Raw genomic sequence first — 15,100 nt, 5'->3', positions numbered from 1 at the left:
TGTAGCTGCAAAATCATTTAAAGAATATTATATTACTTCTGTTTAAAAGCACACTGATATTTAGGCTACATTAATACGTTTTTATTAATATTTGTATGACTTGTGGGTTTGTTTGTGTTGTGCAGCGACACAGTGACCTCTGGTGCAGTTTTCCTCAGTATATTAATACTTCTGTTAATACTAGCAGCCGTGCTGATGGTGATAGTAACAGCAGTGAAGTTTCGTGTGAAGGAATGAAACGTGATGTGATGTGATGTGATGTGATGTGAGGGAGGAGACGGGCGGAGTGGGCAGGACCGGCAGGAGGAGGGACATGAGCCCGCAGGTCAGCCCGACACCTCCTCACTGCTCCTCACTGCTCCTCTCTCTCCTCTCTCTCCTCTCTCCTGTCCACACACCTGCTCCGCTCCTCTCTGCCTCCTCTCTCTGCCTCCTCTCTCTGACTCCTCCTGCTCCGCCCGGGCGGGCTGGTCGGGACGGCAAACAGGCAGCAGTTACCGGGACGGGACGGTGACCTCTGGCCGGACAGGAGCGTCTTCTCCCGGGTCCGGAGCTGCATGGTGACGCGCTGCGGGCTCCCGACATGCTGGGCACGGTGAAGATGGAAGGACACGAGGCTCCGGACTGGAGCGGCTACTACAGCGAGGAGGTCGGTCAACTCCACCCGCAGGAAACCCAACACTTCACAACTCAGGTTTCCTGAAATTTTATCGATCATTTTGTAATGTGATCGATTGTTGAGCGGTCAGATCAGGCTCGCGCTCCGTGAACTCAGGATCCTGAAACTAGAACCTGAAAACATGAAGCAGTTCAGAAAAAAAGAAGCTGAATTTGTTTTGGAGGAAAAAAATGCTAACTTTATTATTATAACGAAATTATTCTGTATTAAATACAAGACACAGCCTTGATACTTTAGTGATTATTTGGTTACGTGATCGATAGGAAACAGGATCCCTCAGTTCAAACTGAACATTTCGAAGCGCTTTAATAACTCAAACCAGAACCCGCACGGGCGACTTTACTGTGAACAAACCACTGTTTAAAATTTTATACACACAATTTTTAATTCAGATTCTTCTTGAATTATCATTTTTTATTTGATCGATCAATAGGAAACAGGATCCTTTCATATAAGAAAATCGCGAGGTGCTCAACAGGATTTTCTCCGTAAAGATCAAACGGAGGCCCTGAATTTGTTCTGGAAAATAAAACTTAATTTGTCCTCGGAAGGAAGTTTTTTTTTTTTTTTTTTTTTTTTTTTTGGTCAGAAGAGCAGCTGAGAGTCTTTTGTTCAAACTGGCGCAGCGTGTTTTCATATCTCATGTGATGTTACGTGCTTCTAAAGTGATAGATTGTAAATATAACTAGATTATAAATATTTTATTATTACGGACAAGATTTTTTTTACTATAACCATAGTTATAATAGAGTTAATGACAGGTAGTTATGAAAATTTGTTAAGTGTAAAAATTAGTTTATTATAGTTACAGTACAACGAAAACGTTTTTTTTTTTTTAATGTAATAGAATTACATTTGCTATAATGACAGTTACAGTGTAAATATTTTATTTCTTATGTGCTAGAATTTATTTATTAAAATGACAGCTGTGATTTAAAAAAAAAAAATATATATATATATATATATATATATATATAATTCAGTGTGTTTGAATGCATTTATTAGGCTACAAACATATTTATAATGTAATTATTATTATTATTTCACAATGAATTCGGTCACGGAGAAGCTCAGGGTCATTCATCTCATATAAGTAGTTTTTAATAAACATAGCGTGTGTTAAATATTACATGAAGAGTTATAATGTAAATGTTACGTTATTAATGTCAGACCGAAGGAGCCGTTTGAACGGGGCGGTCAGTGTGACTGTGATCATATTCAGCTCTGAATACTACAGTGTTTATTGTGAACGTAATTCTAATGAAAATCTTTACTATTTCAATAATATATAATTAATCATGAGAATAGTTATACATCTCGTACATATAATTTATTTATATTTATTTATTTATATTTATATTTATTCTTTGTGAGACACGTGCGTGTCTCACAAAGACAATTAGAATGGAAATTTTTTATTTATACTTTATAACGTCATATAGCTACATTTTCACTGAAATGCTTTATTTATTTTATTGTCTATCAGACAGAAGAAACTGACAGCTGTCCTGTCTGTCTGTCCACCTGTCTGTCCACCTGGGCCGGGTGCAGAAACTTTTATTTGAATCAGAATCAGAAATCTAATTTAGTGAAGCAGAAGTCAGCCAGAGCCATGAGCTCCATTACTGTTGTTGCTCTTGTTGTTTCTCTTGTTGTTGTTGTTGTTGTTGTTGTTGTTGTTGTTGTTGTCATCTCAGTGTGATAAATCATCAGACTTGGGTCACAAACTGTAAAAACGTTGGTTCTGTGTGTTTCTCTCCTGTTCTCATTTTTAGCTGCTCAAATGTAAAAAATCGGACCAGTCAGACCAGTGAGGCTGAAGCGCGGCCAGTAAAACTAAACTCTGGCAGAAGTGAAATGTAAATCCTGAAGCTGGAGTGTGTCCAGTACACCTTCAGTGAGACCAGTAAAAATAAACTGCGGCCAGCAAAACAGTCTGCCCAGTGAAGTCCAAGCTATCTTCATCACCACCATCATCATTTCAGCAGGGTCATACGCTCAGTGAAAATGTGTTCCAGGAAATCCTGTGAACGTATAATAGACCCATCAGAATAGTGCGGCCGGTAGATTGAAGGTGTGGCCGGCGTAGCGCCCCGGCGTAGCGCCCCGGTGCAGCGTCCCGGTGCAGCGCCCCGGCGGCGACCGTGTAGGTTCGGAGGCTTCCTGTCAGTACACTGAACTTCCTGATAAAAGGTGACCGTTCCATGAAATATTCCATAAAGTCCTTGAAGAAAAACGTGTCAAGCTGCAGCAGCTCGTAAACTTTCTGCCACGATAAAACAACAAAATGTCACCGTGAAGCTGAAATGTCTGAAATGGATGTTCAGTGGCCAAACCAGCACCAAGTGAAAAGAGGCAAACATGTCAGATTTAGGCTTTATATTGTTTTTAATAGAGAGCTGTATTTGTATTAATATTTATATTATTGTATATAACTCAGTTTCCTGGACCGGGAATATTTGACATGATACACATTGACCCTTTGATGCATGAATTATGAAAGCCTGAGTCCAGATTTTTTTCTTATGTGTTTATACTTCATTAAGGATGCAGGACTGGTATTACCATGTCATGATACTGGTATTAATATATTTTCAGCAACAAGAATTGACAGTCTCTGCATAAACCTCAATGGAGGAGAGCAACAGAGAGCATTCTAACAGCTGATATGAAATTCCACCATAGAAACCACTGCATTTAGGAGAAAATGACTTTAAACAGCTGTCCACTGCAGTGACCGCCATGCACCAGAGGGTTAAAGCACTGGGAACTGATACTGATACAGACTCTTAGAGGGAAACACTGATATTATTTTCTCAGTTCCAGCCACATCAGTTTCCATTTGGTCATGAAAAAGAAAAGCAACAGGCGGTGTGCACATCAAGCTGAAATGTTGATTTCATTTTCAATTACCTGAACAATTTATGGGACTGGAATATTTCTGTACAGATCTGTAGAATAAAGAAAGCCTGAGAACATCCTCTTCGTTCCACCTGCAGGGAGCCGGCTGGCCTCACTGAGCGTCACACCGCAGAGCGCTCCCAAAACCTGCAAGAGCCCACAGCTACCCCTTTACAAAAACACACTGATCATTTATCACACTGATCAATGATAATATCCAGTCATCAGTCAAGTTTCATAATTTAACTGGAACTTCATGAGACAGGCTGCTGGTGTAACTGGGCAGGTGCTGGTCCAACTGGGTGAATCTAACGGGTGTCTCTGTGTACAGGTGTACTCTCCCATGGCGGGCGGCGGGATGGGCTCAGGGCTCGGGATGAGCTCCATGTCAGGCTACATGTCCAGCAGCGGGAACACCTCTGGCTCCTTCAACATGTCGTACAGCAGCACGGGTCTGAGCCCTGGCGCCATGGCCGGGATGGGCGGCTCGGCGCAGGCGGCCATGAGCGGCCTGGGCGGCGGCGTGGCAACCATGGGTACAGCCCTCAGCCCGTCCAACATGAGCTCGGTGTCGGCCCAGCAGGCCTCCATGGGCCTGAACCCGTACGGCAGCATGAGCCCCGCTGTCAGCCCCATGGCCTACAGCCAGAGCGGCCTGAACCGCTCCCGGGACAACAAGGCCTTCCGGCGGAGCTATCCGCACGCCAAGCCGCCGTACTCCTACATCTCTCTCATCACCATGGCCATCCAGCAGGCACCCAGCAAGATGCTGACACTGAGCGAGATCTACCAGTGGATCATGGACTTGTTCCCATACTACAGACAGAACCAGCAGCGCTGGCAGAACTCCATCCGCCACTCGCTCTCCTTCAACGACTGTTTCGTCAAGGTCTCTCGCTCCCCGGACAAGCCGGGGAAAGGCTCATACTGGGCGCTGCACCCCGACTCGGGCAACATGTTTGAGAACGGCTGCTACCTGCGCCGACAGAAGAGGTTCAAATGTGAGAAGAAGCTGTCAGGGAAGGGCGAGGGCAGGAAGGAGCAGGGTGGAGGCTCTTCTCCTCCCGGGGAGTCTGGCGGCGTCAAGCCGGGACTGCTGGACTCGTCCTCCCTGCCCCCCACCTTGCCCCCGTCTGGCCAGGCGGCCAGCCCTCCCGGTCTCGACCTCCGGGGAGGCGGCGGCACCTCAGACCTCAAAGTTCCCGGCGCCCAGCTTCTCTCATCGGGCTCCCAGCTTCTGTCCTCCCTCTCCCTGCCCCCCCACTCCATGGCACACGAATCCCAGCTGCACCTTAAAGGAGACCCCCACTACTCCTTTAACCACCCCTTCTCCATCAATAATTTAATGTCATCCTCAGAGCAGCAGCACAAACTGGATCTGAAGGCCTATGAGGCCCTGCAGTACTCATCCTATGGCCCCGGGGGCCCATCCAGCCTCGGGGGCCGGACCGTGGAGCCTCTGGAGGCCTCGTACTACCAGGGCGTGTACCCCAGACCACTGCTCAACACCTCGTAGTATCAGCTGCACTTTTTCTACAACAGGAGGGAGGAGGAGGACATTTTGTTTGTGCATGCACCCGGTGCATGGCGGACTGCTCACGGGACTGAGGGCGGCTCCTTGCCGCTCCTGTCACCCTGGAGTGACTGCATATTAGCCACTTGTACTTCACTGCTCGTGTATTTAAAAGCATTGTGCAGCCTGCTGCTGTACTTCCTCTGAGTACTGTCCATGACTTATTAATGTGCATGAATGAAGGATGGGCTCTTCTACTTTTTAAAAAATGGGTGTTTCTGACATTTGAGCATTGCCTTGGTTTCATTCTGACAAGCATATTTCCCAGCCTGGCGCGTGGAAATGAAAGCGTGAGGAAACGCGGTGTCGCAGGCGGAGGATGGCTGAGTTCCTGTGCAAAGCCTTTTTGTCCACGTTGTGTGTTTCCCTTTTGCATGTTCTTAACTTATTCTTGTCATTTTCAAATAAAAACAAATCAGATTTATTCACGCATTGTTGTAATGCTTTACATCCAAGTGTTGCAGACCAAAGTTTTTGGCACGGGGCGGCTGTTTGGTGCGTAAATGTCGCGTGTCTTTACGTCGTTTGATCAACTCGAGCAGATGTGTGAAAACGAAAAAATGTGTCAGCTAATATTTAATTTTAAATGATGAAAAATGCCATGTTGTGCTGCAGGGGTTTCCGGTTCAGTCCGTCGGCGGTGTGCGGCCGCTCGCGCTCAAAGTTTTTTCCTCTCAAACGCTCAAAGTGACTAAAGTCACTCCAGAGGAAAATTGCGTTTTTCATATTTTCCTTCATTTTTCCTGTGGTTATGTATGTGTGTGGTTTGAGTGTGTGTGTCTGTGTGTGTGTGTGTGTGTGTGTGTGTGTGTGTGTCTGCTGGAGGCTGCAGGCTGTCTGCAGGCCGGGATGAATGCGAGGCGGCAGCCAAACCCAACAGGAGTGTGAGTCAGTGTTGCTGTAACCGGATTTCGGCTCTTTTTGTCCACCGTAACCTACACGTCGGGCTGTGAACCTGAACAGATTTGACTTTGATCGGGGTTTTTTCGACACGCACATTTTGGCCGCGGAGCCCTGAAATGTGTTTAATTATCCTGTAATTATCCGCTAATTGCCCCCTGATGCGCAAATAAATCGGAGAATCAAAGAGCCGAGAACCGGCGGCGGAGGACTCGGCCTCAAGAAAACAGAAGGAACAGTTATTGCATCAATTCAGATGAAAAAATAATAATATTAAGATATCCTAAAAAAGATAGCCTATTAAATGGTATTATTTTGTTTAAAAAAATCTCCCGAGAAGGGAGATGTGTTCCTGCAGTGAGTATTTAACAGGCCGGCGCAAAATAAATCTGAACAATTTAGCTTATAAAGAGACATCATCTGTTTTGATTAAAAATGTTTTTTTTTTTCTTTTCCTTTTTTTCTCTTTTCCCTTTTTTCTTTTCTTGGTTAGTCCTTTGAAAACCAGGCCCGGGGCCGGCAGGGCTTTTATTATTTAAAAAAAAGGTTTTATTTCACTCTGAGCAAAATTCACTTGATATCTTTTATTTTTGGAAGGAATTTCTTCGATAATTTATGGCAGTTTTATTGTAATTTAATTTCAGCGTGACTTAATTATAATACTTCCTTGTATTTTTTAAACCTTTATTTTTCTAGCCTAATGTTCTGGTAGGCCTAATTCTCTTGTAATTCATTTATTGTGTATTTGGGGTTCTATGTTCTTTTTTGTTCTTTTTTTCTTTTCTTTTTTTCTTTCTTCTGTTTTCTGATTTGTTCTTCATCTTCCCCCTGCATGTTTTTGACAGAGGTCACCTGAGTGTGCTCGGTTCTCCAAGGCTTAATTAAAACGCCGATCCTATTTTATTATTTTATGAATAAAATAGCCTATTTCGGCCTCAGTCTGTGTAATTACCCGCATTCCGCCGGTTAATCCTCGTGTTTTCTGCTTCCAATTCAAATCAAGTGGCGCTAATCTGGCGTGTGATTATGAGAGGCGCGAGGCCCCGCGGCTCGCGCTAAACGGGGCCGCGCCGGAAAATTAAACGGCGACAACCGGATCCGTCACGCGCTGACATTTGAAAACAATAAATAATTTCAGTTTTCAATTTGCTGCGCGTGGCGCGAGTCCGCACATCCGGATCGAATCTCATTTCCTCCGCAGTTCATCTGCGGGTCAACGAGCGGAGCCACAAACTAAAACTAAAACTATAACTAAAGGCTAACTAAAACTAAAATTAAAACTAAAATCAATATTCACACCAGGCGCCACTTCAAAGGTTCTCAAAGTTGGTGCGGGGACCCCCAGGGGCCCTGAGGGTCCTGCAGGGGACCGGGCTCCTCGAACTTTTCTCTCGGTGTTTGTTCCAGCATCACGGACCGAAACGTCACGTCAGGATTTCAGATTAGAAACACAGACTTCTCCTCATTTTGTTGCTGATTTTCGAGTCATCTTATTTGACTAATTTCTTGCAAATTTTGTGTCATTTCTTGCTAATTTGCTTCTTGCTCTTTTTCCCACGTTTTAGAAAGAAAATCAAGTAAATCAAAGAAATCAGCGGGAAAGTGATTAATTCATCAGAGAATTAGGGGAAAAATAGCAAAAAGTAGAACATTTTCAAAAAATTCTTGAAAAATGACAAGAAAAGAACATTTCTAACAGTTAAACTGGTGTGACTTGCTGTGTCCAAAGCAGAACCTCCCCGTCCTGATCCGAGGCTCTGTGTTCTCGCTCCTGGAGGTGTCTGGGTCCTCCGCAGAGTTTAGGGCTGTGGTTGCTCAGCTGCTGCGGCTCAGGCCAGCGGCTGTTTAAACACCAACCGGCTGCACCGCACAAAACCACCGAGCCAGACGCCGCGCACAGCAAAACTCCAGAGAACAGACAGACAGACAACCCAGAACAACCCAGAACAACCCAGAACAACCCAGAACCCAAACCAGAAACAGGTCAGTTCAAAGCAGAACCTTCCAGCCTCCTCATGCTCGGCTCTGAGCTGCAGAACCCATCTGAAGGGCTGAGTCCAAAACACATTTCTCTATTGAAATGTTCAGATGTTCTAAAAAAAAAAAAAAAAAAAAAAATAGATTCAGAGTTGTATAATTTAAGCAGAACGTTCCAGTGTCAACTTTTATTTTAACTCAATGCCAGCCTTCATGACCTGAAAAAAAAAGAAGAAAAAAAAAAGAAAAGAAAAAACACTGAAAAAGATTCTTGATTCGGAGAAGAGGTTAGAAGAAGAGTTCTTTGAGGAACCAGAAATCCATTCAGAATGATTTCTGGTTCCTCAGAGATTTTTTCATAGGTCTTTGAAGCACCTTTGAGGATTTGGCGAAGAACAATTTAAAGAAATGGTTCTCTGCCGCTGTGAAGAACTATTTTCAGTTCTAGATGACGCCATAATTAGCCTTTTAAGAAATGAGAAAGAAGAGTTTCCCGTTCCTTTTCTCTGTCTTCTCTGAGGAACCATGGCTGGTTCCTCAGAGAACTGTCTGAGGCACCTTGAAACCATTTAAAGAAATGATTCAAGAACCATTCCAGCAGGTACCTTTATTTAGAGGCGGCAGTACAGGGACATGACTCTGAGAACTGAGGGGCTTCCTGACTTTTGCTTTTCGTTTTATATGTGATTTACTTCCTGCTGCTGCCTGCGCTGGCTGTCCCGCCTGTTGTCAGAGCGGCTGACGGACGAGACGTTCAGGACGTCCCAGGATGAGTCAAAATACTGAAATGTCCTCACATATTAGCAGGTAGGTGCATGTGCACGTGAGCGTGTGCACGTGTACTGGTGCTGTTGTTGCATGCGGGCGTGCTCGGTGTGCAGCGTGCTGACACACCAGGTGAGGGTTCCCTGCCTCGGTACCGTCCTGACCCCGCGCGGTTCCATGTGAGGAACGCTGCCATGGAACCTGCAGAAAAGTAGAGCTGGTGCTGATAGAGAGGGTTTGACTGGCTGTTGCAGCAGCCAGAGGAACAATATTTCCTGTGATGAACAGACATTAAAGCGACGGGCCCGGCCGGCCGCTCGGTGCCACCCAGCCTTCAGTAATATGGGACATATGTTCCCGGCGGGGTAGTGTGGGACGGGGCCCTCCGGCGGCTCGGGGCCCCACATCATTTCTAGTTAGCGCATCTAAAGCCCTGGCCCTTTCTCTGGCCTTATGGAGGAAAATGTCGGCCACAATACGACGGCCCTCGGCCCTTTCTTCCCCTCGCCTTTCATTCCCCAGCTAGAAAGCCAGGAGCAGGGGCCCGGGGACCCTAATGCCTTTTGATGGGGATTGAATTAATTATCTCCAATAACACAATTGTGCTTGGCCAACGAAAAGAGCAAAGCAATACCCTCCAGAATCACAGAGGACAGAAGAATGGAAAAGAATGGAGGATTTTCAAAGGGAGTGAGAGAGAGAGAGAGAGAGAGAGAGAGAGAGAGAGAGAGAGAGAGAGAGGTCTCAATCCCAAATCTGCTTTAAGAAGCAGCTGCTTTTCCATTAAAAATTATACGGAAGAAGTTTATTAGGGCTTTGTGTGCTGGTAATATGCCTCGGCCGGGAAGGGTTGGTGGTCCAGGCTGTCGAGGGTGTGTGTGTGTCTTCATTACAGAGCCTGTGCGCGCGTGTGTGTGTGTGTGTGTGTGTGTATGTGTGTGGTGGAGTGATTGGCAGGGCTTTCTTGGCTGTATCAGCAAGGCTGGTTAACGGACAAACTTCACCAAAGCTGCAGGTTTAACTAGATTCTGTGAATATAAATATAAATATAAATGTATATCTACATGTGTATTTCCACAGGCGTGAACACAGCATCTAAACCACAACACACACACACACACACACACACACACACCGTCCCAGCTAAAATCTGCTTTTTGGAAAATGACAGGCAATATTGTGGCAAAGCTTTAAATGAAAAATAACTGAGCTCCCAGAGCAAACACTAAATGTGCCATTATTGCTGCTGCCGCCTCTGTTGTGGCTTTTATTAAAGTATTTATTAAAGTATTTATTACAGTGTTTACCTGCAGGTGCAACACACCCCTGTTCTGTTACCTGTAAGGAATACACCTCTTTACATAAGACTCTGTTAAACTCAGATGACATGGAGGAAATAAATCATTTTAGAAACAGGGACACTCTAAAGCCAGGAGTGAAATATACTGAAATGAAAATGATGACATTTTAATTTGAAAAAGCATCTATGAAACATTAAATTAACTCACAAACGCCTTACCTTGATGGATAGATGGGTGATGGATGAATAGATGGATGATGATGGATGGAGGAAGTGGGAAGTGAGGGATGAGTAAAAATATTTGGCGTCGTCATGGTGACTGGATCAGCCTTCCTCCAACAGTCCATTCAGCTCTCAGCCCACTGGAGCCAGTTTAATTAAAACCAATAAAAACTTGTTTTGTTGTCCACTTAACCAGACCCCTCCACACACACACACACACACACACACACACACACACACACACACACACACACACACACACACACACACTCACAAAATACAACACTTTGATTTTTAAAATGAAAACATGGTGCAAGGTGAAAAGACTGAAGCTGAAAAACATTTAAATACAACAGAAACAGTGAAGCAGAGACATTAAAGTCCCATGAAATGAAATCACATGACCTCTATTTCCTGTCAAACTCAGCATCTTAAACAGTGACATCATAATCATCTCTCCCAGACTTCCTGTTTCAACAGGAAATACATCAAATAAAGAAAATTTCATGGGGGCTTTAAATGCATAAAACTTCCAACCAACCAGCCGGTCAGTTAGTGAAATGAGCTTCTGTGATTGGGTGGAGCAAAAGCCTGCAGACTTCTGGGTAAACATGAGGGAAAACCACAGAAGAAGAACACTGTCTGACATGTAAACTTTACATTTCTTTGTACAATAAATAATTGTGTTTATTTTAACTTTGTATGCAGCGGCAGGGGGCGTGGCCACACACACTCGCTGTTTTCATCCAGGTGTGCTGGGCATTAAAGGGCGGGGCATATCCCACCACACCTGTTTATGCTTAGGAGATATGTTGTAGTGTTTGGTCTTGTGGCGTTAACACTCACCGTCCAATCACCACCCACCACCCACTCACCAGCCAATCACCAGTGACCAGCCAATCACCAACCACATCCACTCAGCAGTGAACCACCAGCCAATCACCAGCCAATCACCAAACACCAGCCAATCACCAACCACATCCACTCACTAGCGAACCACCAGCCAACCACCAACCAATCACGAACCATTAGCCAACCACCAGCCAATCACCAACCACCAGCCAACCACCAGCCACTCACCAGCCAATCACCAAACACCAGCCAATTACAAACCACCAGCCAATCACGAACCATTAGCCAACCACCAGCCACTCACCAGCCAATCACCAACCACCAGCCAACCGCCAGCCACTCACCAGCCAACCACCACCCACTCACCAGCCAATCACCAACCACCAGCCAACCGCCAGCCACTCACCAGCCAATCACCAGCGACCAGCCAATCACCAGCCAATCACCAACCACCAGCCAATTACAAACCACCAGCCAATCACCAGCGACCAGCCAATCACCAACCACATCCACTCAGCAGTGAACCACCAGCCAATCACCAGCCAATCACCAAACACCAGCCAATTACAAACCACCAGCCAACCACCAACCACATCCACTCACTAGCGAACCACAAGCCAACCACCAGCCAACCACCAACCAATCACGAACCATTAGCCAACCACCAGCCAACCACCAGCCAACCACCAGCCAATCACCAACCACCAGCCAACCACCAACCACCAGCCAACCACCAGCCAACCACCAGCCAATCACCAACCACCAGCCAACCACCAACCACCAGCCAACCACCAGCCAACCACCAGCCAATCACCAACCACCAGCCAACCACCAACCACCAGCCAACCACCAGCCAATCACCAACCACCAGCCAACCACCAGCCAACCACCAACCACCAGCCAACCACCAGCCAACCACCAGCCAATCACCAACCACCAGCCAACCACCAACCACCAGCCAACCACCAGCCAATCACCAACCACCAGCCAACCACCAACCACCAGCCAACCAGCAGCCAATCACCAACCACCAGCCAACCACCAACCACCAGCCAACCACCAGCCAACCACCAGCCAACCACCAACCACCAGCCAACCACCAGCCAATCACCAACCACCAGCCAACCACCAACCACCAGCCAACCACCAGCCAATCACCAACCACCAGCCAACCACCAACCACCAGCCAACCACCAGCCAACCACCAGCCAATCACCAACCACCAGCCAACCACCAGCCAATCACCAACCACCAGCCAACCACCAGCCAATCACCAGCCAATCACCAACCACATCCACTCACTAGTGAACCACCAGCCAATCATCAATCACCAGCCAATCACCACGGTGGCCATGGCGGCTCCGGCGGCTCCGGCGGCTGACAGCGAGGCGGCTGACAGCGAGGCGGCTGACGGCGGCTGACGGTGGCTGACGGTGAGGTGGCTGACGGTGGCTGACGGTGGCTGACGGTGGCTGACGGCTCCGGCGGCTGGACTGAAATCGTCTCAGTTTTTTCTGAATTCTTCATAAAATTTGTGTCTTTTGAGTTTGTTGATGACGACGTCACAATACGAGGTTTTTCTGTCAGGACAACAGACATACGAGCTACAGCAGATAGCAAGCTCTCTTAATGATTTCATGCAAGTTACAACAAGATCAGAGAGATCGATGTCGCCCACACACACACACACACACACACACACACACACACACACACACACACACACACACACACACACACACACACAGCCTCTCCCAGGTGGCGTCAGAAGTTGGGAGCTCCAACAAACTGAGTCTTTCTTCTGGACAAGGAGGATTAGCGGCTGCAGAAACACCCACCGGATTAAAACCAGGACACCCAAGTTGTCACGTCGCCATGACAACCAGCCTGGGGGGAGGGGGGCTGCTGCTGGAGAGGGTCTCACAAAAACACATTCATACAGACACACACGAACGTATAGACAGAAACACAGCAAGCACGAGGTAGACACACACACAGACACACACACACACACACACACAGGCTGAAGGACGTGCAGGAGGGTGAGGTGAGACAGACAGACAGACAGACAGACAGACAGACAGACAGACAGGCAGACAGACATCAGGAACCCTAAAACATAAGAATGCAGTGATTTTGTGTGTGTGTGTGTGTGTGTGTGTGTGTGTGTGTGTGTGTGTGTGTGTGTGTGTGTTTGGACTGCAGCAAAGGTCGACCAATCAGTTCAGTCCCCTGATGTTTGGACAGTATTAGTATGCAAAGCAGAGAGTGTGTATGTCGCTGAGTGTGTGTGTGTGTGTGTGTGTGTGTGTGTGTGTGTGTGTGTGTGTGAATAGGTCGAATGTGAAGTGACTCTTTTCAAGCCGTCAGCTTCATGTTCTCTGCAGGCAGAGCAGCAGATTCAGCAGTTTGTTCAATATGGCTTCCCTCAATAGAAACACACACACACACACACGCACACACACACACACACACAGAGAGAGGCACACACACATGCACACACACACACTGGTGGGAGGAAACAGTCGAGTTTGGACTTTCACAGTGAGTTCAACATGAGACAAGAATTAAAACAAAAGACAATAAACATCACTCACACACACACACACACACACACACACACACACACACACACACACACACACACACACACACACACACACACACACACACACACACCATGTCACCATAGTAACGCAGCATCAGGTGTGTGTGATCAGGGTTAGAACCAGAACATGTTCAGTTGTTGTTCTGTAACATTTTTTCATTTCTATGTTCCTAATGATGCTCATGTGTTCTCTGCTCTGATTGGTCAATCATACACACCTGCCGGCTTCTTGTTTGTCCTGTGTGTGTGTGTGTGTGTGTGTGTGTGTGTGTGTGTGTGTGAGTGTGTGTGAGTGTGACATGTTCTGTCTCTTGTTCCTCACTGTGCGCTGCAGCATTTCAGCAGCAGAACACAACAGAACATGTGAATGAGTTCCTTCAAGTCCCAAACACGAAACGTCGCCTCATCTGTTCCAGGAGCCGATGGGAACGCTCCCCGGGGTTCCCTGCATGTTCCCAAAGGAACGTTCTGCTGTGACTGTATGGATGCACAGGGAACGCTCACCATGTGCTGTGTAAAGGAACGTTACGTCCAAATGTTAAAAGAACATTCCTCAAAGTTCCCTTAAAGTTAAGGCAACAGATTTTGTTTTTTACCTGCAGGGATGAAAGGGAAACATTGCCGATGTTCTCAGAGCTCACCATGACAGAACACCGCATCCAAATATCAGAGGAACCAATGTTCCCAAAATTAATTCATTCATTTTCCAAACCGCTTATCCTCACAAGGGTCGCTGGAGCCCATCCCAGCGCTCACTGGGCGGGAGGCAGGGAGACACCTGGGACAGGTGGCCAGTCCATCACAGACAAACAGTGACATCCACACCTAGGGACAATTTAATATCTCCAACTCACCTGACCTGCAGGTCTTTGGACGGTGTGAGGAAACCGGAGCGCCTGGAGGAAATCCACACAGACACGGGAGAACACGCAAAGGACCCTGGGTGGCCGGCCGGGAATCAAACTTGGGACCTTCTGACTGTGAGGTGCCAGTACTAACCACTGCACCACCGTGCCGCCCTGCTACCACAGCGACATTATAATATTGCAAACTTTTTAAATTTTGGAACCAGTATAACCAAAGTTCCCATACGTTCCCTGTTAGTAGGCATCAAAATGAGCCCAAGCTTTTTTGTTTTGTTTTGTGCAAAAAACATAAGTGTTCAACTGGATAAATAACAAAGCGGCAGCAGCTGGATTGTTTATTTAATTTTTTGTATTTCACACCTTGTCTTTGTAAAACTCCTGTTCTCGATATTAACCTAACCCTTATGGAGGTTTTATGTAGGTTATGTAGGTTTGTGTGCATATATTTGTATATATG

General features: G+C 46.4%; 1 protein-coding gene across 1 annotated transcript; it reads left to right on the top strand.

Annotated features, from left to right (window-relative positions):
* Positions 1-432: 432 nt before the first annotated feature.
* foxa1 (forkhead box A1) lies at positions 433-5,096 on the top strand. The gene is made up of 2 exons (XM_030045236.1): positions 433-649; positions 3,912-5,096. Exons 1-2 carry the CDS (start codon positions 584-586, stop codon positions 5,094-5,096), a joined length of 1,251 nt encoding a protein of 416 aa, XP_029901096.1. The 5' UTR covers positions 433-583.
* Positions 5,097-15,100: the final 10,004 nt, after the last annotated feature.

This window comes from Myripristis murdjan, chromosome 22 (genome assembly GCF_902150065.1).
Source record: "Myripristis murdjan chromosome 22, fMyrMur1.1, whole genome shotgun sequence".
Taxonomy (NCBI): Eukaryota; Metazoa; Chordata; class Actinopteri; order Holocentriformes; family Holocentridae; genus Myripristis; species Myripristis murdjan.
Note: the sequence above shows the minus strand (reverse complement) of the source record. Positions and strands in the feature narration are given on the sequence as shown.

Coding starts and splice junctions, on each gene's coding strand:
- foxa1 (XM_030045236.1), top strand. CDS start 584: ATGCTGGGCACGGTGAAGATGGAAGGACACGAGGCTCCGGACTGGAGC. Junction 650..3,911: donor GCGGCTACTACAGCGAGGAG/GTCGGTCAACTC, acceptor CTCTGTGTACAG/GTGTACTCTCCCATGGCGGG.